Source organism: Podarcis melisellensis (genome assembly GCF_964234715.1).
Source record: "Podarcis melisellensis genome assembly, chromosome: 3".
In the NCBI taxonomy this organism is placed as follows: domain Eukaryota; kingdom Metazoa; phylum Chordata; class Lepidosauria; order Squamata; family Lacertidae; genus Podarcis; species Podarcis melisellensis.
The window spans coordinates 46,771,076-46,797,251 of NC_138530.1; the positions used below are offsets into that span (position 1 = coordinate 46,771,076).

The 26,176-nt window shown below is 42.9% G+C and overlaps 1 protein-coding gene across 1 annotated transcript in view; it reads left to right on the forward strand.

Moving 5' to 3' along the window:
- Positions 1 to 23,782, forward strand: part of PCNX2 (pecanex 2) — a 117,332-nt gene extending 93,550 nt beyond the window's left edge. The window contains exons 27-34 of the mRNA XM_081906988.1: positions 2,477 to 2,710; positions 3,215 to 3,318; positions 12,617 to 12,761; positions 13,443 to 13,673; positions 14,520 to 14,794; positions 15,373 to 15,551; positions 21,095 to 21,555; positions 23,017 to 23,782. Coding sequence (XP_081763114.1) covers positions 2,477 to 2,710; positions 3,215 to 3,318; positions 12,617 to 12,761; positions 13,443 to 13,673; positions 14,520 to 14,794; positions 15,373 to 15,551; positions 21,095 to 21,555; positions 23,017 to 23,190 — 1,803 coding nt within the window. The 3' untranslated portion in view covers positions 23,191 to 23,782. The remainder of the gene's footprint in view (positions 1 to 2,476; positions 2,711 to 3,214; positions 3,319 to 12,616; positions 12,762 to 13,442; positions 13,674 to 14,519; positions 14,795 to 15,372; positions 15,552 to 21,094; positions 21,556 to 23,016) is intronic.
- Positions 23,783 to 26,176: the final 2,394 nt, after the last annotated feature.

The following is a 26,176-nucleotide window of genomic DNA, read 5'->3' on the forward strand; positions in this document are numbered from 1 at the left end:
CAGTTTGTGATATTGACTAACAAAGATGGACATCCAGCTGTGTTGGAGATACGTTTCTTTATTTCATAAAATAAATCCTTGAGATAAATCACCCTTGTTGCAATGACTGCCAGAGAATGCATTGCTTCTTTCTCTACGCCTGATGTATATTGAATTTAGTAAATGGGAGGCCGAGACTAAAATGAGGGATGTTTACAGTAATATCCTATGCGGACTGGGGCACTGGCCAACAGGATGCTGGACTAGGTATTTGATCTGATCCAGCAGAGCAGTTCTTACGATCTTAAGGACGGAGGTCTGAGAATAGCAGATACCAGACACTAAATGTAAGTAATAGCATGTGGTCTGAATATAATATGCACGATTCACTCAATAACTGACATTAGGCAACTGCCATCACTGTACCCTTTTAAGGTGCCTACTGAAAACTTTTCTTTTTCAGCTGTCCTATTCAAACACATGATTTGGTTGCATCTGTCTTTAAATGTGTTTTTAAAAGTTTTGTGGTGTTTAATTGTTTTTAGATATTTGAACAGTTTTTAAATGTTTTGAATTTTATTTTATTTTAATTGCATTTTTATTATAGATGTGTTTACTGGGTTCCTTTGGGAGGAAGGGTGGGATATAAATTAAATAAATAAATGAAGAATAGGAAGTAGCCATTTCTGCACCACCACTCCTCCCCCAATCATGCCTTTACACATGCATTCCTGAGTAATACCCCAGTTTTTACATGCTAGGCACTGGTGCATACAAACCCAAGACCAGGTCCTGTGCTCTACCTTGGCCATCAACCTCTGAACCGGCCCTAAATTAGGCTCTTACCTCAGTCATTCTTCAAAAATGAGCCCATGAAGAAACCAAACATTCAGATCAACATCTGTAAATGCACAGATTAGCTATTTTAGCATTAACCTAATCTAGAGATCAACAAAGATTATAACATGTCTCGTTCTGGTCTTAATAAGACACACATAGTACTTTTTGTTATGGGAGTGGGGGTGGGGAGTACAAATGTTTTTAATAAATAACACTGATGCTGGCTGAGCTTTGCAAGGTGTTGTCTCAGCAAAGGACCAGAGTCACCCCAAGGCTGCCAAGGCGTTATCTTCCAGTGGCTCTAGCCTATTGAGAGAGCTGTCTAAAACTGTTAAAGGGCCCATAGCTTACGCTACAGTGCAGTAATCATCCTCAGACTATGAGGATGCAAGGAGAGCCAGGTCTTCAGGCTGGGATGCTGCAGAAGGGTCTTCTGAGGGCTCCCACCCTCCCTCCAAGGTGGGATGAATGTGCATCATCTGAATCTGAGCCCTCCGCAGGATGACACTGGGAACCTGATGTAGGGTACATGACGGATACTGGAGTTAAGGATTATACATCAGTACGATCTAAAACAAGTGGAAGGTTTTCCCTATTCTGCTTTTATAATTCTGAAGTGTAGGAACATGTTTATGCACAAGCTGTATTTAAAATTAATCAAGGAGGCTGGAATACATTGAATCAAAAGAGAAGGAGAATTAGAGGTTAAAGACCTAATACTAGAAATCAGGAATTTCTTTTGAGGAAAGCATGCTGCTATGTAAACATGCTGGAATAGCAGAATTAGCATCTAGTTTCAAAATATTTAATTTTACACTATCATATGCTTGAAGATTTCACATTTATCTTTTAAACAATGCTAGCAGTTGGCTTTTTGAATTGATTCTCTCTCTTTTTGTCCAACTTGCCATTCAATTGACAGCCGGGGGGAGGTGGAGGAGACTATTTCTCCACATAAAAAGAATTTTTGCTCTCCTCTAATAAAGTGGGTCAGTTCCTATAGCCTTTCTGCATATATTTGAAATAATTTCCTGCCTGGTTACTGCCGGTTATTTATTCCCCCAGTGCCTACACATTTGCTTTTCAATTTATTCCTTAAAAAAATATATTTAAAGAATAAGTCTGCTGCTGTCTTTGTGTGTGTGTGTGTGTGTGTGTGTGTGTTGAATTTCATTTTTATGGCTCTTCTTAAAAGGCTCTGTGCTTATCAGGCTCTGCACAAAAAAACCCTGTCCTTGGTTTGTATCCATCACTCTGTCTTGTTTCTGTGCACTAAGTAGGGCCTATTTTCCACATTTACTTACTAATTTGAATATGCAACTGAGAGTGTGGCACCCATGAATTTTAAATAGGTAGAGTAATTGTGCTTGTTCTATTGTGGCCTCCTTACCTCCTAATTTTACTGTTGCTCTTTCCATTCATTTATTGTGCACACTTGAAATACAGTCTCATCATCCCCATTGTTTGCGATTCATCAAAGTCCCAGGGGCATGTAAGACTGAAGGGGTCACATAACTGCAATAAGATATTAGAGAATATCACTTTGTTCTCCTTAGATGGCTTGCCTCTCACCTTTGTAGTATTTAAATAACTTCTGGCTTCTCGTGTTATTAAAACAAGCAACATCATCTTCTTTCCTTTTTCTTTTTCTTTACAGAGCATTATATACTTTACTGCAAGCTCCCCCAAAATCCTACACTGGCTAAGAGATGAGTCATTCCAAAAAACACTGCAGCCTTTCTCCAAGTGGCATTACATAGAGCGGGACCTTGCAATGTTCAATATTAACATTGACGATGACTATATCCCTTGCCTTCAAGGAATCACCAGGGCAAGTTTCTGCAGTGTTTACTTGGACTGGATTCAGTTCTGTGCTGCAAAAAGAATGGAGGTACATTTCGGTCTAACGCTGCTGATTTAATGGGGGTGGGACGGGTTCTCGCCTTTACTTGAATTCTTGATAGGAACAGATGTTCCAAATCAAAACAAGGAAGTTTATTGGAGCGCAAGCCATCAGCAATACGTTGTGGTAAACATGGTACTCGTTTTCCAGTGAGATAAGAGGCTCTTGAGCTGACTCCAAAGAGCTCCTTCACTGAATTGGTTGTAAGAACTGGGGAGCAAAATGGGGGAGAAACATGATGGTAACACTTGAGAAAGCAGAAAGTGTTGGGAATAGAGAGAGCGTATGTATCTTGTTAGCTACTGGGTATGACTTGCTGTGGAACTGATCTAGTGCACCTTACATATATGTTATGAAATTAAAGGACTTTAGTCACAAAGACAACAGTGATACTTTTTCTGCATATTTGCATCAAAGCACAATGGGTTGTTTCACCGGCAATGTTTCCCCCCCCCCTTTAGGATTAACTGAAAACTTGTAACTATTTTTCAGCCAATAGAGTGTGATGAAGATTCTCCTCTGGTAACTCTTTCCTTTGCCCTGTGCATTTTGGGTAGGAGAGCACTAGGAACAGCATCGCACAATATGGCCATCAGGTAATTTTATACCAATGCCATGGAAATTATGGATGTAATAGTTTGCTGGTTTTTCATTTGCCATTAAATTCTGCAGGGGTAGTGGAAGAAAGGAAAAACACGAGAGATAGGTGTAAAATCATTGTAAAAAAAATGGTTACAGTTACAAATGGCAGCATTTGTTACTTAGTTGTCCCTAATGAAATACAAAACTTAATGATTATCTTGAGAGTTAATTTCACCAATGAAACCAAAATAGCCAGATGAATTGGCAGAATTGGAAGAAGATTGTGTACTTTTTGCTTTGGTGATTTACAGTGTAAATATTGCATGTTGACCTGAAAAGTACATCCCACAGTGCTCAAGGGAGCTTTCCCCCTAATAATAAGTGTGTAGCACTAAAAGATTTTCCCCTGTTGTGCAGTTGAGACCATCCCTCACTTCTGTTGTTCCAAGAAGACATGGTTCGCAATATGGTGGTGGCATTTTTAATGAAAAATAGATAACTGGTTAAGTCATACTTTGGACTCACCAACTGATCTAGTGTGCATTTGAAACACCCAAGTTTCCATCCACTATAAAAGAGAGAAAAGTGGCGGGCCTTTTATACACCTCCCTTTTAATGTTTAATGTTTCTGCACAGGGGGGACAGGTTCCTTTAATTTAAACCTCTCTTCAAGAAACATGTTGAAGTAGCAGAACCTCTTGGCTGCCATGGGTTAGTTCACACATTTCCTTGACATGATCTGGGGTGCAATAGAACATGACATGCACAGTGCAATGATATTCAGAACCAGCACACTTTCCCTGAAGCTGAATTCTTCAAGAGAAGTTGTGTGCTTTAAATTTGGGGTAACTGTGGATGTGTCATGGAAGGAAATGAATTTTCCCTCTTGGCTGTTGGGGAACAGGAGGGGGAGCACATGATGAGTCAAAGGTTGACTAGGGCTTATTTGTGCCCATGCACATTAATTAAAGCCCAATCTAAGCTGCCAAGTATTCCTTTGTAGCCTTGCCCTACATGCATGGCACTAGGTGGCCGTGCCTTCCCCACATGGCCTTCTGAGCCAAATAGGGAGGCTTGGCAGGCCAAATTTAGTCTATGGGTCAGAGGTTCCCCATCCCTTCAATAAGCCATGGTTTCTCAGGAGATGTGGATGCAGCCAATACAATAATGCCATTTTGATGACTCTGCCATGCCTATGCTTCACATGTGTGTGGATGGGAGCTGGGAACTGCACAAGGTGGAGGGTCTCATCTGTACCTTATCACATTGGCATCAGAGCTGTGTATAAACCCATGACTCACTGCTAGGCCATATGCCAAGAAGAGAATGGTGTTATTATGCACAGTAAAGTTATGTAGGATTTAGCAGACAACAAGTAAGACCGGGCCTTTTATGTAGCTTGTTTCATGTTGATGCTACATTTATTTAAAAGCCATTACTGTTTACAAGGCAAAATGCATATTTAGAGAGCAACGCTGAGCTGTATGCTACTACATACAAAGTGAAGTTTACATTATATATGTACGCTGGCAATTTGCATCCATTTACACATGAATTACCTTTAATCAATTAATGGGGAGATTTTAATGGTAAACCATGAAGGTAAATATTCTCATGCAATGTATGTAAATAACATTTCTGTTACCTGTCACTGTGAACGTCAGGAGAAGCCAAACATTATCTTTCAAATTATGCAGTACAGTTGCTAATTAAGAAGCACAGCATAGCTATAGAAAGGATGTAAATCCTTCTAGCTAGACAGCCTCTTATATGACCCAGCTATATTATTATTATTATTATTATTATTATTATTATTATTATTATTATTATTATTATTTTATTTATTTATTTATTATTTATACCCCGTCCATCTGGCTAGGCTTCCCCAGCCACTCTGGGCGGCTTCCAACAAAAATTAAAATACAGTAATCCATCAAGCATTAAAAGTGTCCCTATACAGGGCTGCCTTCAGATGTCTAGATCCATTATTTTTATGGCTCAATTAATGGAGGCAGTTGTGATCAATGGTAATGGGGGGACGACCAATGAAAAAACACATGTTTTCAAGAGGATCTGTTTTACTGGATCCAATTTCTGTGTCCTATTCTCTCTCTCTCTTTTTTACTCATTTGTCACCCTGTTTTCTTCTCATTGACCGTTTCATTTCCTTCTACTACTTTCCTAGATTGCCCCTTTCCATCTTACCTCTCTGTTGCTCCTCTTTCTGTTCAGTTGCTCAGATGCCAATCTGAGGAACCCCAAAAGGAAGTGGGAAGGAGTTCTGCTCTTCCTACTTCAGCTCTATTAAGCTCTTTAAAAGGGAAAGGTAGCACCCTCACCAGTTTATGATAAAGGGGGCAGTCAGCGGGGGGGGTGGGCTAAGCTCAGAGTCTTTCTCAGCACCGTTGCCCCATGGGCATCACATTGGAGACCCCAACTTAAATTGGTGCAGAATGCAGTGTCTAGAACGCTTGTGGAGCTCGGTGGTTCGCTCATATTACATCTAGGTGAAGGTAAAAGGACCCCTGACCATTAGGTCAAGTCGTGACCGACTCTGAGGTTGCGGCACTCATCTTGCTCTATAGGCCGAGGGAGTTGGCGTACAGCTTCCGGGTCATGTGGCCAGCATGACTAAGCTGCTTCTGGTGAACCAGAGCAGTGCACGGAAACGCCGTTTACCTTCCCGTTGGAGCGGTACCTATTTATCTACTTGCACTTTGACGTGCTTTTGAACTGCTAGGTGGGCAGGAGCCAGGACTGAACAACAGGAGCTCACCCCGTTGCGGGGATTCGAACCGCCAACCTTCTGATTGGCAAGCCCTAGGCTCTGTGGTTTAACCCACAGCACCACCCGCGTCCCCATATTACATCTACTCTTCGCCAATTACATTGGCTGCCTGTTTTCCCCAGGCCCAATTTAAGGCATTAAACTTAAACGGTTTGTGACCAGGCTATCTGAAGGACCACCTGAACTCTGGTCCAGAGGTAAGAGCTTTCAGGTTAGTTAGTTAGTATAAGGGACAGGCGCTTTCCTGTGGTGGCAGCTCCAAATCTGTGAAATAACCCTCTGCAGGCAAATGTATATGGCCTCTTTTTTGTTCACCTTTTATTTTATTCCAGTCTGTATTTAGTTAATTTTTAGTGCTGGGGTTTTATAATGGTTTTGTTTGCTACTGCTATTTTTAATGTAATTTTTATTTTATTGTACTTTAATCATTTGGATTTTTAGTGTATTGTGAAAGTTACATGATTATGTTGTAAAGCACCTTGTGAGGATAAATATCCTGAGAAGAAGATTAAAAACCCATTAAATTAAATAAAATAAATTGGCCAACAGGCCAGAAGAAGAAGGGCCCTGAGGGAGGTTTTGAGATTAAGAAAGCTAGGAAAATTTCAATATAACCTTATTAAAGTCTTCCCAAGAATGCATGTTAAACTGAGGAAATGCAATAGATTTGAACTAATAGATCTGCCATACATCGAAAAGAGAAATTTAGACAGTTTCGAGTAACAGCTTTGGTACAGTCATAAAATTTGCATATTTTATTTCATCTCTGCTTTCATAACCTGATCTCATCATATGGCACTGAAAGACATATAAAATATTTAAAATAATGGAGCTGTGTAATTGTCTCCTACTATTTTGCTCCTAATGTGCATCTACTTTGCTTTTAAGAAGTTCAAGTTGCTGAACTGGCTGTTTGCGTTTAGGCAGACTGAGGCCTCCATGCATTTCTATAATAAGCTGAATTATTCCCGGTAATTGTGAATGTGGGTCCAATAAAAGCTCTCACCCAGAGCTCTATTGTTGCAGCCGATGTCTTGTGCCACTGTTACCATAGCTGTTAATGTTATTAGTGAGATGATATTAAAATGCACGTTCCTTGGTAATAAATCCAAATCCCACTTTATAAAAACCCAGCAAATAAGCTGTTGCCTTCTCTGCGATCAGTAGTACATTTTCTTCTGGTCCTAGTACATCTGCAGATGGGCATAATATTTTAAGGGTCTTTGGATGCCCATGTTTCCACCACCACTCAAAACAATTGCCGGCTCATCCTCCTCCCCAAGCTCAGAGATGGCAGCACTGGTGGAGAAAATAGAAACATTCCATGTTCAAATCAGAAGCCCAGATGGCTTTCATAATTCTGGGACTGTTCCCAGAAAATTGGGGCGCTTACAGGGTATACACAGTGCTGTCATGTGACTTGCATAGGAAAACAGGAAGCATGCTTATACTGAGTCAGATGATTGGTCCCTCTAGGTTAGTATTGTCTGCTCTGACTGGCTGGTTTCTGTCAGGAGCTTTTTCAGCCCTTCCTGGAGACACCTGGAACCTGCAGGCAAAGCAAATGTTTTGCCCCTGAACTATGGCCCTTCCTGACTTCCACAAACATTAAAGTTGTGTGAACACTCTCTTTGTTACTATGTGCTTATGTGCATTTGACACTCAAAAGCTTTGCCTGTGCCCAATATATGTGAGCTTTTCCATTCATGGTCAGTGCTGAAATAGAGCAGTCTTTCAATAAGCTTTCCTCCTGCTGCTGTTTGTCAGTTTTAATAGTATGCTAGCAGAAACAAAAAATAGCAGCATTGTTTTGAAGCTCTGTAAGAAGAACAGAGAGTTTAAGAAAGTGCCCAGTCAAACCTCGGTTTCAATACAGCACTTCTACTTTTGGTCTATACACATTTTTTTTCTACTCCTGAATATAATTAAAAATGCTCTGCTGTGTAGGCAATTCACATTTTATTTAAATTGTATTTTTTTTAAAAAAAAGAAAGAGGAATGGTAATATATATAAAAAAGAACTTCTAACATCCTCTCCAAGGACGCAATCAAAAATACGCTCTTGTAAAAATGGTAAAACCATGTCAGGTAGACGAAGCAACATCCTGTGGGGTTGAAACCAATGCTCCAAGGTCTAGTTCTGGTTTCCTGAAAAGCATAACCTAGTTTCCGGCGAAGGGGCTTGAAGAACTCAGAGAAGCTATGAACTATGCCGAGCAGGGCACCCAAGATGAACAGGTCATAGTGGAGAGTTTTGACCAAACGTGATCCACCTGGAGGAGGAACTGGCAAGCCACTCCAGTATCCCTGCCAAGAAAACTCCATGGACAAAGACAACAGGCATATAAAAGTTATGACGCTGGAAGATGAGCCCCTCAGGTCGGAAGGCGTCCAACATGCTACTGGGGAAGAGCGGAGGGCAAGTACAAGTAGATCCAGAGCTGATGAAGCGGCTGGGCCAAAGCCGAAAGGACGCTCAGTTGCGGATATGCCTGGAAGCGAAAGGAAAGTCCAATGCTGTAAAGAAAAATATTGCATAGGAACCTGGAATGTAAGAACCATGAACCTGGGTAAGTTGGAGGTGGTCAAAAATGAGATGGCAAGAATAAATATTGACATCCTGGGCATCAGTGAACTAAAATGGACGGGAATGGGTGAATTCAGTTCGGATGACCATCATATCTACTACTGTGGGCAAGAAACCCGTAAAAGAAATGGAGTGGCCCTCATAGTCAACAAAAGAGTGGCGAAGGCTGTACTGGGATGCAATCTCAAAAATGATAGAATGATCTCGATACGAATCCAAGGCAGACCTTTTAACATCACAGTAATCCAAGTTTATGCACCAACTACTGGTGCTGAAGAAACTGAAATTGACCAATTCTATGAAGACTTACAACACCTTATAGAAGTGACACCAAAGAAGGATGTTCTTCTCATCATAGGGGATTGGAATGCTAAAGTAGGGAGTCAAGAGATAAAAGGAACAACTGGCAAGTTTGGCCTTGGAGATCAAAACGAAGCAGGGCAAAGGCTAATAGAGTTCTGTCAAGAGAACAAGCTGGTCATCACAAACACGCTTTTCCAACAACACAAGAGACGACTCTACACATGGACATCACCAGATGGGCAGCATCGAAATCAGATTGATTATATTCTCTGCAGCCAAAGATGGAGAAGCTCTATACAGTCAGCAAAAACAAGACCTGGAGCTGACTGTGGCTCAGATCATCAGCTTCTTATAGCAAAATTCAAGCTTAAACTGAAGAAAGTAGGAAAAACCACTGGGCCGGTAAGATACAATCTAAGTCAAATCCCTTATGAATACACAGTGGAAGTGAGGAACAGGTTTAAGGATTTAGATTTGGTGGACAGAGTGCCTGAAGAACTATGGATGGAGGCTCGTAACATTATACAGGAGGCAGCAACGAAAACCATCCCAATGAAAAGGAAATGCAAGAAAGCAAAGTGGCTGTCCAATGAGGCCTTACAAATAGCGGGGGAGAGAAGGCAAGCAAAATGTGAGGGAGATGGTGAAAGATACAGGAAATTGAATGCAGATTTCCAAAGAATTGCAAGGAGAGACAAGAAGACCTTCTTAAACGAGCAATGCAAAGAAATAGAGGAAAGCAATAGAATGGGAAGAACCAGAGATCTGTTCAAGAAAATTGGAGATATGAAAGGAACATTTCGTACAAAGATTTCCATAATAAAGGACAAAAGTGGAAAGGACCTAACAGAAGCAGAAGACATCAAGAAGAGGTGGCAAGAATACACAGAGGAATTATACCAGAAAGAAATGGATGTCCCGTATACCCCAGGTAGTGTGGTTGCTGACCTTGAGCCAGACATCCTGGAGAGTGAAGTCAAATGGGCCTTAGAAAGCACTGCAAATAACAAGGCCAGTGGAAGTGACGGTATTCCAGCTGAACTATTTAAAATTTTAAAAGATGATGCTGTTAAGGTGCTACACTCAATATGCCAGCAAGTTTGGAAAACTCAGCAGTGGCCAGAAGATTGGAGAAGATCAGTCTACATCCCAATCCCAAAGAAGGGCAGTGCCAAAGAATGCTCCAACTACCGCACAATTGCACTCATTTCACACGCTAGCAAGGTTATGCTTAAAATTCTACAAGGAAGGCTCAAGCAGTATGTGGACCGAGAAGTCCCAGAAGTGCAAGCTGGATTTAGAAGAGGCAGAGGAACCAGAGACCAAATTGCAAACATGCGCTGGATTATGGAGAAAGCTAGAGAGTTCCAGAAAGACATCTACTTCTGCTTCATTGACTATGCAAAAGCCTTTGACTGTGTCGACCACGGCAAACTATGGCAAGTTCTTAAAGAAATGGGAATGCCAGATCACCTCATCTGTCTCCTGAGAAATCTCTATGTGGGACAAGAAGCTACAGTTAGAACTGGATATGGAACAACTGATTGGTTCAAAATTGGGAAAGGAGTACGACAAGGCTGTATTTTGTCTCCCTGCTTATTTAACTTATATGCAGAATTCATCATGCGAAAGGCCGGGCTGGATGAATCCCTAGCCGGAATTAAGATTGCCGGAAGAAATATCAACAACCTCAGATATGCAGATGACACAACCTTGATGGCAGAAAGTGAGGAGGAAATAAAGAACCTTTTAATGAGGGTGAAAGAGGAGAGCGCAAAATATGGTCTGAAGCTCAACATCAAAAAAACGAAGATCATGGCCACTGGTCCCATCACCTCCTGGCAAATAGAAGGGGAAGAAATGGAGGTAGTGAGAGATTTTACTTTCTTGGGCTCAATGATCACTGCAGATGGTGACAGCAGCCACGAAATTAAAAGACGCCTGCTTCTTGGGAGAAGGGCAATGACAGGCCTAGACAGCATCTTGAGAAGTAGAGACATCACCTTGCCAACAAAGGTTCGTATAGTTAAAGCTATGGTTTTCCCAGTAGTGATGTATGGAAGTGAGAGCTGGACCATAAAGAAGGCTGATCGCCGAAGAATTGATGCTTTTGAATTATGGTGCTGGAGGAGACTCTTGAGAGTCCCATGGACTGCAAGAAGATCAAACCTCTCCATACTGAAGGAAATCAAACCTGAGTGCTCACTGGAAGGACAGATTGTGAAGCTGAGGCTCCAGTACTTTGGCCACCTCATGAGAAGAGAAGACTCCCTGGAGAAGACCCTGATGTTGGGAAAGATGGAGGGCACAAGGAGAAGGGGGCGACAGAGGACGAGATGGTTGGATAGTGTTTTCGAGGCTACCAGCATGAGTTTGACCAAACTGCGGGAGGCAGTAGAGGACAGAGGTGCCTGGCGTTCTCTGGTCCATGGGGTCACGAAGAGTCGGACACGACTAAACGACTAAACAACAACAACAACAAGTTTCCTGGAAAACATGCTTCAAGGCAACTGCATAAGTAGTTTTTACTTTTTTTAAGAATAATAAACTCATGCAAACATCTGTTCTTTGAGTCTGAGGGGGATTGTAGCTCAGCGGAAGAGCTCGCACTTTGCATAGGGAAGGTCCCAGCTTCAGTCTCTGGCATTTGCAATTATACAGATCGGGTAGAGGGGAACGGGACAGAAACTTGGGGGAATGGCCAGCGAGAGCAGGCAATGTTGGGGGTAGATTGGCAAGGCATCAGCACTAAAGCCAGAGATGTAGCTCAGCTGGTCGAGAGTGAGACTCTTAATCTCAGGGTTGGGGGGGCTCCACATTGGGCAAACAATTCCTGCATTTCAGGGGGGTTGGACTCAGTGGCACTTGTGGCCCCTTCCAACTCTATGGTTTTAATACAAGGCAGCCATTTGTGGAGGGAAGGGTCTCCTCTGCTGCTATCAGGTCCTTAGAAGGTTGGCATTTTCTCACATATATAGGTCCCAGGCATTCAGGACTTTATATGTCAACATAAGAACCTTAGATTGAGCCTGGTAATATCAGTGCAAATCCTGAAATATGGGTGCCAGTGGAGACTGGTCCCCTTGGACAAAAGGAGCACAGCACCGCCCCACCAGTATCATTCTCCCCTCAGCCAGACACCACTTGCCTTCCTGCCTTCTTACATCCAGTCCCAGGGGTGGTACTATCTGGGAGTGGTACCAGCTGTTAGCTTCCACTTCCTTAGTCTACATGCTGCTATTATAGAACTCAGCAGGGAGGAGGAAGAATGGGACAGGATGAGAATTAGCAGTGGTTCTGACTTCACTTAATATTGGTCTCCTTGCCCTACACTCTACCAGTTCCAATGGGCACCAGCCACCACTACCAGTCAGCAATCTAGTGACAGTATATGGCACTAGCTGCAGGTTTTTGGACCACTTTCAAGGGCAGCCCTACAGAGAGGACATTGCAGTAGTAGAATTAGGAAGTTACCACAGCATGCAAAACTGTGGCCTGGCTATCCTTGTGCAGGAAATGCCCTAGGTGGTGAACCAACTGGGCCACGAAAAAGATAAGCCGTGGCCACAGAAGCTGGTCCTCCAATGACAGTGTTGTTGGGTGAAAGAGATTAACTAACGACATTCTTCCACAGTTTAGAGTCCTTCCTCCATGGACTCCATGCCTTGTTCAAAGGAGACTTTCGGATCACATCAAGAGATGAATGGGTGTTTGCAGATATGGATCTGTTACACAAGGTTGTTGCTCCTGCAATCAGAATGTCATTGAAACTTCATCAGGCAAGTTTTCCTCACTTTATGCTTTTCTCTAGCACCATTACCAATAATACTGTTTATATTTCGAAATATTGTTTTTATAATGATTACAATATATGGTAGCTGTAAAAAGGAGGCCCACAATTGTCTCATATGGATCAATAAAACACAACAGTGCAGTTGTGGTTTTCTTAAACATTTTTTCTGTAGAACTAAAATGATTTCTCGTTTACTTCTTGAGCCTTCTGCCTACATGCAAACTCACCAGTTACTTTACTTGTATAGTGAAATGGTGAGAATGTGTTATTAAAGCCAGTTCATTTTAGAGTGTGAATTGAGTTCAAGGTAGACTTGGATTACTGCCTATTAGTTTGCCACAGTTTGAGTCTCTGACTCAGAGTAGATGTTCAGTCCATAAACTAATCAGATTTCCTTCCAAAGCTTTCAAGCGAAACTTTTCAGATCCATTTAAATCCTCAGGAGACTTCAGTGGGTGTGGTTTCTGCTTTTTTCTGTGTGGTGGTAGCTGCTCTGAACTCCCTTTTCTCTAATCATGTTAATCTCCAATGAAGTCTTTTCTGAGCTGAAGTAAACAGTTTTCTGGCAAATCTCATGGGGAGCAAGATTGCATACGCTGCTGCCAACAACCTCCATCTTCTTCACAGAACTTTTTGATCATAGCAATGCCTTTTCATTTAATAAAAGGACCAGTTTACCTGTCCGGATGAATATGAGGATCCTGCCATCCTTTATGAGGCAATTCAGTCATTTGAAGAAAAAGTGGTAATCTGCCATGAAGGTGATCCTGCCTGGCGTAGTGCTGTTCTCTCAAACAAAGAGGAGCTTCTCACTTTGAGGCATGTGGTGGAAGAAGGGACAGACGAATACAAAATTATTATGCTCCACAAAAGCTACTTAAGCTTCAAAGTGATCAAGGTACCACAGCTGCATAATTTTCATTGTTTTGCTCTTATGCTCATAATATGTCTCTCTCTCACACACAAATAAATGAATAATGATTGTCTAAAAAGATGTCCCCTGTCATGGACACACCAATTAGGAAGGTCGACAAGAATCATATTCTCTCTTTAAAAAAGAAAAAGAAAAGAAAATACATAGGAAAGTCCTGACTGCTCAGATACAACTAAGTGCAGGGCCACCAAGAGACTTAACCATATAGCGATACAAACCCACATGATCTGCACCTCCCTGTGCTGCAATAGAAAGCTAAGTATCTTGTGTTTCTTTCCTTCTTTATTTTATTATTATAATAAGAAACAATGCAGGGGGGAAAGATAAAACACAGCTTTAAAAAAGAAAATTAACAATGTATCATCACACAAAAAACAATATATGATTAACATACTGTTGAAGGTCTACCTGTGATCATTTCATTTTTCCTGAATATTTTATTTATCACATTCCTGATAGTGCATGTGGTTGAAGTTTTTCTTTCATTCTGTTGCACCAATGCTTTACAGACATCAAGAAACAATCTGTTGATTTGTCTACCTTCCCTTGCCCTTCACTATATGAGTAAATGTTACCATATACAAAGAGTTATTACTCTTCCCCAGTGAAGATGGATAAGTATACATAGTGCAGTTAACAAATGGATTACCATATTATTACCGACACATATTATTTGTTCCTGTATATATCCTGTTGAGCCTTGAAGTTTTTAAATACCATCGAAAAACAAATGCATAAAGCTTTCTTTTAAGATTTGCGCTTAAGGTGTTTTGGGGAGCATGTTGGCATATCCGTATGTTTGCTTTTTAGGTTAACAAGGAATGTGTCCGAGGGCTCTGGGCTGGACAGCAACAGGAACTGATATTTTTACGCAACCGCAACCCGGAGCGAGGCAGCATCCAGAACAACAAGCAGGTTTTGAGAAACCTGATTAACTCCTCGTGCGACCAGCCTCTGGGGTACCCTATGTATGTTTCCCCTTTAACCACATCCTATATAGGGACCCACAGACAACTGAAGAATGTTTGGGGTGGACCAATTAGCCTGGACAACATCAAAAGATGGTTCAGAAACAAGTGGCTTAGGTAAGCTGGTGGCACCGCAGCAGATGTTCAGTCACATCTGGAAATGAGTTTGTGTGTGTGTTCTTTTGTAGGGGGAGCAGGGCTCTCAAAATATATAAATTGCTTGGGGGACATACAGCTTTTCCCCTTTAATGTCCTTCACTCCAGCCCAAGATTTGTGTACACCTGAGTTGGGTCAGAAGAGAAAGTGTGCAGTACAGCAGTACAGTGCCAAACTACAGAACTTACAAAAAGATGTGGGTGGGGAAATAAAAAGTGCCTTCAGCTGGTGCCCCAAAGGCCAACGTCATCTGTGGAAGGCATTCCGTTGCTGGGCTGCCACCACAGAAAGGGCCTTGTTTTACATCTGTTCCTCTGCTTCAGTGATTCTGGTCTTGAGTCATTGTTGCCTGCTGAATTCCTTGCATTTCCTATATTCAGGTAGCTGCGAACTGAGGGAGGCTCACTGTGACAAAGTGTCCTTCATGAACAATGGAAGACTTTCCCACTCCTCACTGCTGTGAGTCCTTTTTCATAGCCAGCTGTGGGTGCGCCTGACAATTTTGGGGTCCCCTTTTGTTCCCTTGTATTTTAAACAGAATGCGGAAAGACTGCCATCCAAGCCACAACAGTGGAGGAAACCTTGAGGAAGGAGCGAGTAGAAATGGATCTTCCAGCAGCAATCCAGTTAATAATTCAAGTCAGAGCAGCAGTGCCCAGCATACGAGGAACAGCACACCCCAGCTGCAGCCATCTTTAAAAGTTGCTCAGTTTTCAGGTATTTACACTATTCATTTATTTTACTTTTTGCTTTACAATGTCTATTGGGGAAGTGCAGCAAAGGTAAGATTCGGTTCAGGACACTCTTGGGTGCTTCAGAAAGTGGGCCAGTTCAACTTGGACTGCTTTCAGGAATGGTCTGCTTCTCCTTGGGTCCGAATTGGAACCTCACTTTGGAAAATCCACAGTCTTTTATATCTCCTTATTGACTTACACAGGTGCCAGGTGTGAAGATGGTTGCTCGTGAGAAACCAGGCAGGACTCCGACCTGTCTTTTACAGGTTTAATTGGTGCAAACTATTTACAGTGCAGAACCCCAAAGTTCATGTCTGTCTCAGTCATTTACAGATTCCGGGAGTACCCCTTTCCGGTTTCTCCCCCAGTATAAGAACTTAGACACCCCAAATCTCTGCCTCCCCCCCCCTTACGTTTCACCTCTCTGCGCAAGCAGGGCGACGGAAGCGACATGGGTGCCTCCTGGCTGGCTGGGCTAGGTGAGGCGCTTGGGCTCTCCATTGCATCTTCGAGCCCTCCCTTCACCCGGCTACCCACCTCCCCCTCGGCTCCACTGGAGGTGTAGCTTTCTCCACCGCCGGACGAGGAGCTGCTTCTCAGAATCACCGGAGGCTCTCTGTATCCCCCTGCGTCCCTCCCTGTCCCCTGACAACAGGCAAATAAACAAATGGCTATAACCTTTTGACCAAACTGGGTGGCATTGGCTGGGGTACTAGTCATTTCTGAGCAATTGAAGATGGTTAAGGTAAAGGTAAAGGGATTCCTGACCATTAGGCCCAGTCGTGACCAACTCTGGGGTTGCGGCGCTCATCTCACTTTATTGGCCGATGGAGCCTGCGTACAGCTTCCGGGTCATGCGGCCAGCATGACTAAGCCGCTTCTGGTGAACCAGAGCAGCGCACGGAAATGCCGTTTACCTTCCTGCCGGAGCGGTACCTATTTATCTACTTGCACTTTGACATGCTTTCGAACTGCTAGGTTGGCAGGAGCAGGGACCGAGCACCCTGTCGCGGGGATTTGAACCGCCGACCTTCTGATCGGCAAGCCCTAGGCTCAGTGGTTTAACAGCACCACCCGCGTCCCTGAAGATATCAGGTGCAGAAGTTTCTATGGTACTTTCTATGAATATCTCTTTATGTGCCCTTGCAAGGATGAAATGGTCCAGTAGGAGATATTGGATTTGTTGAACCTTCAAGTTAGCTGCATTTGCTATATTTAGGTATAGATTCTACAGCTACTTGCTGAAACTTCAAGTCCTTGCCATTAATAGGCAAGGCTGGAAATGATCTTCCCATAAATGAAAACTGCAAGATTAAAATTGCTGCTGCGTCTTCTAACTTGGCCTAACTGAACACATATGACTGTTTATTCTTGTAAACTGGTGCTGGAATAATTGGGAGGGAAGGCTTAATTGCAATATAATAATCATGAGATGCCCAAGTGGGTTTAAATGTTTCTTAATTTAATATTTAATTATATTGCCATCTGCAAAATTCGGTTATAGTTTTTTTTAATGAACTGAGTAGAACCAGGCGCAATGGGAGTGGGCTAGACACCTCGAAAAAGTGTCTTAAGTGTATAGGGGAGCCTTTGTTTCCTAAATGTTTGCAGATATTTGGTTATTTATGTGCAAATATGGGTGGTCTACTGTACAGCACTGCAACCATTTAATTAAAAGACAAATATGCAATATTTCTGGACAGTGGTCAGCTTAGCTGCTGAAATTGTGAACAGATGTTTGGCCACACTTGACTGTGAACATCAGGGTACCAGATTCCCTTGTTTCACTTCCTAGCTGTAATTTTTTATATAAAGGTATTAACATTAAAATAATCAACAGACCCAGAAACAGAATTTAATCCAGACTCTGAGCTTGAAGAAGCGAATGTTCAAAAAAAGGGTATTGTTGCAGCAGAAGTTTGCTGTGAAGGCCTGCATCTAATTACAGTTTAAAGTGGAAGATTCCCTCCAGTTCCCTTCCAAACTGCAGCGCTATCTGAGGATGCATGTTCAAAGGTGTGCCAGATGATTAATAGCGTTGCGCCTCTTTAATAGGAACCACAGGGCTTAGACTCGGGGGCCACCACAACCTGTCATGCCAGCTCTGAAAATAGGCTGTTTGTTATTTTAAGCAGAAAAAGTAGAAATGCTTACTGGTGCATTGCTAATAGGTGAGCAAGATGCACATCCAGTTCCGTATTGCTGATTTTAATGATTTTTTTAAAAAAATGTTTTAAATAGTTTGTCTTTACTGATAATTTTACTGTTTTATTATTTTTGTAAGCTGCTTTGAGGGGTTTTTTTTTACAATCACTTAGTATATAAATTTTATGAGTAATGTATATAAATTCACACACACACCCCAAAAAGTGGCAAGGCTACTCATTAAACAGGAACAGCATTAACAGTATATGTGCATTACATTCCGTCAGCACCCCACGAGGTTAAGTTCCCTGTTCCACTAGAGAATAGTGGATTGGTTTTTATTTACCAGGAGATGACCTCACATTTGCGATGACAGCATGTAGCTTGTTTTGCTACTAGTCATGTCGAAAGCCCTAAAGGGGGTTGATTCTTTCTCGGCTTAAGCGTATAACCATGACCATTGGTTCAATTCCAGTTAGTGTGAATGATTTATAGATTTTGCTATTACTGGAATATTTTTATTTTAATAACACAGAATTATTCACAGAATCGCCAAGTGGCCTGCATTACTTGCATATTATTATATTGCAACGTGAGCCAGTCTCTCCTTTTGACTGCTGCTACTTTTTACTATCCAAGAACTCCTTCTCATGACAGCAGAGATTTCCAATTGCAGCTGAGCCTCTGAAGTCATTTGCTCCAACTCAGACCTTTGAGCTGCTATACTAGTAATGTTAAATTGGGATGCTTCAGCAGGTGCCCTTGTGCTGGTACTGCAAGCTGATCCTGGTACTCTGATGCAATTGTGTATCTCAGTGCCCTGAATTAGAACTGCATCACAAGAGCATCTCACACAAAGCCTTTGCATGGCACACAGTTAAGGACCGGCTGTGTCTGCGCTGCATCGTCAGAGCAACTCCAGGTGACTCAAAGAGTTAGTGGTGCTCTTTTGTTATGAGTTTCACTATCATCATCATTTTATTTGTATACCGCCTTTCCATAGTTGAAACTGTGCTCAAGGCAGCTTACGACATGACAAGATTTACATAATTACAAACATGACAGAAGTCATAAACAATAAATAAAACACATCAAAAAGTACACAACCAAATGGAAACAATTTCCACGTAAATTGTAAGATCTAAAACTAAAGATGCAATAATAATATCAATAAACAATACTCCAGCCCAAGAATCTGTTCAACAGCTTCAGTTTTTGTAGCTGGAGTCAGTCAGCGCTCCACTCTCCCAGGCCAGGTGGGAGAGGGTCAGCAAGACAGGGTGCAGATCTTCCAGGGCTCACAGCCAAGATGGTCTCATATAAAACAACACAAATTAAAATTAAAAACAATTTAAAAGCAGCTGCAGTCCTTGTGAAGCCTGTCAAGCCCTGCTCCAAGCCAGGTGGAAAGAGGCAAGGGCAGGGTTCTTCAGGCCCTCATCAGGCAGCAGCAGCAGCAGTCCTTAAGTGCCTGAGTTTGCTGTGCACAAGGTACCTCTGGGTCTGGGTTTGTTTGCTTCCCTTCCTCCAAAAAGCTCCAAGCAGCAACTGTCAGGTTCGTCAACTTTTGTTCCCACACAACATCCCTGTGAAGTAGGTTAAGCAGACACACACACACCCCTGAACTTAAAGGCTGAGTTGGTGTAGACCCAAGTTTCACCCATTAAACTCCAGCACTTGAGCTCCTGCACTAGACTGGTTTTTGGTGTCCCTCCAAGTCCCTATGCACACATACCTAGAGGATGGGGGCTTCAAGAGGTACATAGGATTGAAAAAATATTTATTGCAGGATTGCTGTTCCTGTGCAGAGAAGCAAAAGATGACCCATAAGAGTTCCTAGGCAGCTAATGACTATTACGTACAACAGGGATAAGGAAATGTTGCACTCCGGATGCTGTTAGACTCCCATTCCCATCAGCCCCAGTCAGCACAGCTGACAGTGGAGGCAGAGGCAATTCTAGGGTGGCGCGACTGGTGTGGCAGCACTGGGTGCTGCCCTGCAGAGCGTGCCACAGCAATGCTGTAGAGCAGAGCACAAGAGAACTTTAGCATTACACAGGGCACCACCGAAATTGGAGGGCCCAAAATCTGCCACTGTTGGGGGATAATCAGAATTGTGGTTCAGCAACATGTTGGTTCCCTGTCCGTGTCTTGCAAATCTGCTAGTCCACAGTAATGGCTGTGACATCAAAAGATTTGGGCGGCGAACATTTTAATTTATTTGAATAACAGAGCCAATGTTCAGTGTTGCTTTGAAAACACAGGTATAAAAGCAGCACGGGGAAGCCACAAATGGCACATGTAAGATCCCTGCTGTTAATGTTACAGAGACATTTGCTCAAGCAGATGTTCTGGGCATTCAGGACTTGTTTGTTTATTGTCTCAACAACTCATATGGAAGAGGCGAAAAGAAACCTAGATATTACTTCCACTGTTAAATTACTCCTGCTGCTCAGTTAACCTCTTCCCAATTCAGCGAGTTCAGCCAAGGCACTCCAAGGGGAAATCTTGGCTTCTCCACAGTTGTAAGGACAATTAATGTGAAGAGCAGGGGGGCAGTGGTTCAAATAGGTCAACTCAGTACTGCTTTCTGATACCAACAATAAAGATTCACCACATTCTCAGGTCTCTCTGTTCAGAGGTCCAGCATCATTCTGCTCAACCTTCTCTTGTTTCATGGTCTTATGCATATAGTCATTGTATCGGTAATGTTTACACTGGTGCTTTCTGTCTGCTTTTGGTGACCCTTCACTGCTTCTACTCTGCTCCCAATACTTTCCCCTTGCTCTCATCTCATTCCATGTTTGACACTGAGCAAGCCAGCAGATGGGCAATCGCATCTAAAATCTGTAAGGTAGAGTTATGCTTGCACAAGCCCTCTTCCGAGGTAAGTCCCAACCCATTCAGATCAGTGAGAAATAAATAAGGGCTTAAGAGGAGTCAACTTTCTCTGAATCAGAGCCAAGGGATTGTGTGTTGGATTGTGACCATTGCTTATAAGACTGTGTTCCTGTGCCAAAGCTGGAATCGTAAAGATACTTGGAGACTTAGAAGCGAGTCTCATTGCAATCCGTGGGATTTACTTTCAATAAAGCACAGTTAAGAACTGCTGTAAAAGTCTTGGATGTTTTGCCATGGAATTGCATTGGAATGGATGCATAGTTTGGATGATGTCACCTACTAGTTGGCCAGATTGCCAGCAGCACTCTAATTTTCTGTATCCCTAAAGCTCTTTGGGATTTTCAGGATAAAAAACGTTTAATTGTTATCCTTGGTACTTCCTACTGTGCGCTAATTGGATCGAGGCGGTACATTTTGAAGGCTATTGCTGGAGCTGTCATTTCCCAAAATAATCCTTTCTTCTCTCCCTCTCTCTCACAGGCAGAAGAAAGTTCAGGAGCCAGTCTGTTCAGACACATGCTGCTTTAAACCAAAGGCCCCCTCGTTCGAGTCATTCTGGTCCCATCGTAGACAGCCACCAGCCATTCATCCAGACTTCCACTTCTGCTCATGAAATTGCCCACGGGCTTTCTGGCAGCCAGCTGTCCTTCCACAATTCAGCAACCTCCGTCTTCTCCCAGACTCCTGCCATCCCTACCCTGGGCCAGCTCACTGTGCAGGAGAGAGCTGGCGCGATGCTCCGCTCTAGCCTGGCTTCTTCCACCAGCTCAACGCTCAGCCTTTTATTTGGCAAGAGAAGCTTTTCGAGCGCTTTGGTTATTTCCGGGCTCTCGGCTGCCGATGGAGGAAACACCACAGACACCCAGTCATCCAGCAGCGTTAACATCGCAATGGGACCGTCTGCCAGAGCAGCAAGCCGTACTATGCAAGAGACCACACGGGTAAGAAAAGGCTACCAGAAGTGCCGCTGGTGGATATTTTTCTATTGACTCGTTCACCCCAGTGCCCCACTTAGTCCACGCAAGCCTCCTCCTCGCTATGTGGAGTGTGAAAGCAATAAGGATTTTGATAGAGAGCTGTTGAGCAACTCCCTCTCTGTTGGGAACAGAGCACTACTCGTATTAATATCACATCATCTGAGATTACCAGATGGAGACAAAGTAGTGGAGTATTATAAAAGGATAATGGAGGTCTCAGAGCTGTCATGTCAAATAAGGCACGGGATGCTTTCCTCAGAAATAGATTGGCATCCTAATACTACAAGTCTCTGCTGTAAATTTGGCAAGCTGGCTGGCGCTGTGACATTCTCGCTCCGCTTTTCCAGTCAGAAGCAACCCAAAACCCTTTGCTAAATATGGTATTAGGACTTAATAAGCTAGTGATTTAAGGGATCCTTGCCAACACTGCCTCTTTCCCTGCTTTGTCTCGGCAAAAGCCGTATCAAATACTGTAATGCAACAGGCCTTCCATCAACGATTGCTCTGCTGTGGCTGGGGTAAAATCCCAGCCCAGAATTTACATCTTGGCCAGGATCTAAATGTGAGCATATCTGAGATGCTTCCAGGAGTGCACACAGATGCAACTGATTTCCCATTCTTCCTCCCACCCTCTGTGTGCTCCTGTGGATGGACTCTGACATCTCCAAGAGCAGCTTTTTTATACAATTATTTATTTATTCCAATTATTTATATCCCACTCTTTAGCTGGAAAAGCGGTGGCTAACAAAGCAATGCAACACAGAGGCACTTGGGGGGAATGGGACCAAGGTGAAAACACAGACCTAGACATCCTTGGTGCCTATTATTTATTTATATCCTGCCCTATACCCGGAGGTCTCAGGGCAGTTCACAAAACAGATCACAATATATAAAATAAAAAATAAAACAATAACCCAATAATATACCCCCCCCAAAAAAGAGCCAAATTTTAAAAGGGTATAGGATGTTGATCAGGTCAACCAAAGGCCTGGTTAAAAAGGAACATTTTTGCCTGACACCTAAAGCTGTATCATGAAGGCGCCAGCAAACTTCCCTGGGGAGAGCATTCCACAGATGGGGAGCCACTGCAGAGAAGGCCCCGTTCTAGTGTTGTCACCCTCCAGACCTCTCAAGGAGAGCACATGAAGGAGGGCCTCAGGAGTTGATCTCAGGGTCCAGGTAGGTTCATATGAAAAGAGGTGGTCCTTGAGGTATTGCAGTCCTGAGCTGTTTAAGGCTTTATAGGTCAAAACCAGCACTTTGAATTGGGCCTGGAAACTAATTGGTAGCCAGTGCAGTTGGACCAAGATTGGTGTAATATGCTCAAACCGCCCATGCAGAAGAGTACATGCCAGTTGTTCTAAAACACCATTTGAAAGGTTACTTAAGACACTCCTGACAAAATCTCCTTTTCTGTTTTAAAAGCAATCGTCTGAGGATTATGAAGCAACTGAGACAAGTGAATCCAGACAGCGAAGAGATCTGGGTGCTGCGCATGCTCTTCTGATGAGCCACATGCTGGAATGTAGGAGAGCCAGCCAAGAGGACATGGCGTTGGAAGACACAGGTTCCCAACACAGTCTTTCAGAAGAGCAGTAAGGAATCCACTTGCACCAAGGGCTAAAGCTCTGTTCACATGACATCAAAACACATCTAGCTTCACGTCCCAGACAAAATGTTAAGGTTATTCCAAGTATAACAAAAAGCAAACAAACACAACACAAAACGTAAAGTATCTATTTTTTTAATTCTTCAGTGAAAAATATTACAATATAGAAGCAGGATGTTCTACGATTGGCATTTAGTGCTATCCAAAAGCGCTGGGCGACATCATCTCAAGTTCATGAAAATTCAAATGCGATCTGGAAAAAAACGTCAACACCTTGTCCTGACTTTCCTTCCCCCAAAGTGCTAATATTTTTCAGATGGAACTTGGAAAGGATTTGAGGAGGGAGCGAGAACACACATACGTGGAACTAAGACTGAAAGCAACAGAAACTCTGAATGCATCTCCGTGAAAAAGCACATCAACATCTGTCTCTTGTTGTAACCAAACAGATGATTGCATGCTAAATAACTGGCATTTTATACATAATGCATCAGAAACGATTGTTTTTTTAATGGAAGCAATGAATATGTAATAAGAGAGAAAACTGCATACCCCAACATTAGTATGCAGAATCTTTTTTTTTTTTTAAAAAAAGGAAAGTCAAAAGGAAGGCCTCATTCTTCTGTTTGTTTGAAGTGTTATGCAGCTGACAATTATGTGCCGCAACATATTAATCCAGAAGGTGGCTCACTGCATGCAGTCATAATGAAATAGTATATGAAAGTGCCAGGCTGCACATTGCCGTAAACCAAATATAGCCGATGCATGAAAAGCCTTCACAAAGCCAATGGTGCTCCTTATTTGCAAACAAAGCTGCTTTTTCTAAAAGGGCTGCATAGTCTTGCAGTCCTGATTTGGTTGGCAGAAATTCATGCCTATTTCTGAAACCAAGAGACTCAAAAGCACTACGATGCTCTTTCACATACACAAACACAGACAAACATGTTGAATTATTATTCTTTTTTTTGTAATTAAAGACTTTACAACTACCAGTGTCTGGTTCTGCTGTTGTTGTTTGACTATCTCCGGAAGGACGCACAACATTTCTGCTCTTAATGGTTATGGTCTATTAGTGAAATTATCAGGAACTAAGACAAGGAGTTGATTCACAGCCAGGCAGGGGCAAAACTAGGTTTTATTTCACCCAGGTCAAACACTCAGTTTGACACACCATGCATACACAGGCTGGGTGCCTCAATGGCGCCCCTGTGGAGGCTTCGACAAGGACAAAAACCAAAATACCTCAGGTAGTGCCCCCGCAGCTACAGCTCCGCAGCCAGAGATGATTGGAAATGTTTTGTGAGTAGGGGACAAGTATTCACATTGCTTGAAAGTAAAAATGTATGTTGTGGGATACATGAACAAAGCCTCGGTGTGGAAGTAAGGCAGTCATATAAGCATGTTTATTGGGCTTCTGCTGCATCACAGTGGCTTGCAACATTTGGTCCACCAGGATTCCTACAATACTCACCCCAAATTAATCCCCTTACAATTTTTGTGGAATTGTGAGGGCCATGTTTATCACCTCTTTTACTATCCTATAACTCTGTGCCCCAAACAATACAAACTATGCATCAAAGCTGACAGGAAACTCTGCGTGGAGGTTGAGGTTGGGCCTCTTTAAGTATTCAAGGCACAGACCCAAGTGGAGCCTGCAGGCCCAATTGGTTCTGCCCCTTGAGCATTGCCTGCTCCTGAGGCTGCCTGACATTGGCTGAATATACAGGCGGTCAGGATTCTCTTCCCTGGTGGGCAAGGAGACCTCTGGGTGCCCTGCTGACCTTGAGAAGCCTCCAAGCACCTTCCCCTGTCAGGTAAGTGCTTGGGGCAGAGGCGGGCAGCCCACAATGCCATCATTACCCAGGAAAGGTAAGCAAACTTATGCATCAAATTCCAAGTAGACATTTGGGACACAGAAACCTGGTCTCTTGCACTGCCCTGAAATCTTCAGATGGTGGTATATAAATTTAATAAATAATATTTTCCAATAATATTATTCCAATGTGAAGACTAGGGTGGAAATGTGCTGTTTCTCAGAGGGGGAGGGGAGGAGGAAGAAGAAGGAAGAAGAAGAAACTCTAAAATCTCAAAGATTTGTACTGAATTTACTTGGGGTGGAGGAGAAAATGCTGCCAAGGATTGTATGGATGCAGAGAGATGGCCAAAGAGATGGCTGGCTGCTGCTCTTCATTTTGGGGAGAAAGACAGCAGAAGTTTCCATGGTTTTGAGCCCCTGCAGCAGAATTAGCTTCCTCTTACCTCCCTTTTCGGTGGCTGTCAGTGAAGCACACAGCCAGTGCCGGATTTACGTATAAGCTAACAAGTTATAACTCAGGGCCCCACTCTCTTGGGGACCCCAATTTTTTTTTAAAGAAAAAACAATTGGATGTACATTTCCAAAATATAAGATAAAAAACAGATAGAATTAAACCTACATACAGCAACAGTGTTTTGTGTTGTGTAGGCTCCTATTTGTTATGTGCAAATGGCTTTAGATACCTATTAGGTCCATAAATTAGCATATATTCAACACAAAAAACAGTGACAATTTGTTGTTGACAAAGGACAGCTGGACATATAAAGGGCCCAATTACCTTCAGTAGCTTAGGGCCTCATCAAACCTAAATCTGGCCCTGCACACAGCTATAAGAAATAAACCACAACAGCTCCCAATACCCATTCAGCTGCAAGCTCTTCTTCCCTTGCACCGGACTGTGTTTTGCAGAAGACTACTGGAAAGGAGCACAAGGCACTTCTGCATGGGGCTTTCTGGCAGTTCCAGCTGCCTTTTTTCTCCACATCAGAAGAGCCCCACTGGATCACACCAAGGCCAAGCTAGCGCAGCATCCCATTTGCCACAGTGGCAAACTAGATGCCTCTGGGAAGCCCCCAAGCAGGACATGAGCCACTGTTTGTTCCCCAGCAAAGACTTTTTGTGGCTCAGCTTTTGTTTTTTTAATCAGGCCATGCCTAGCA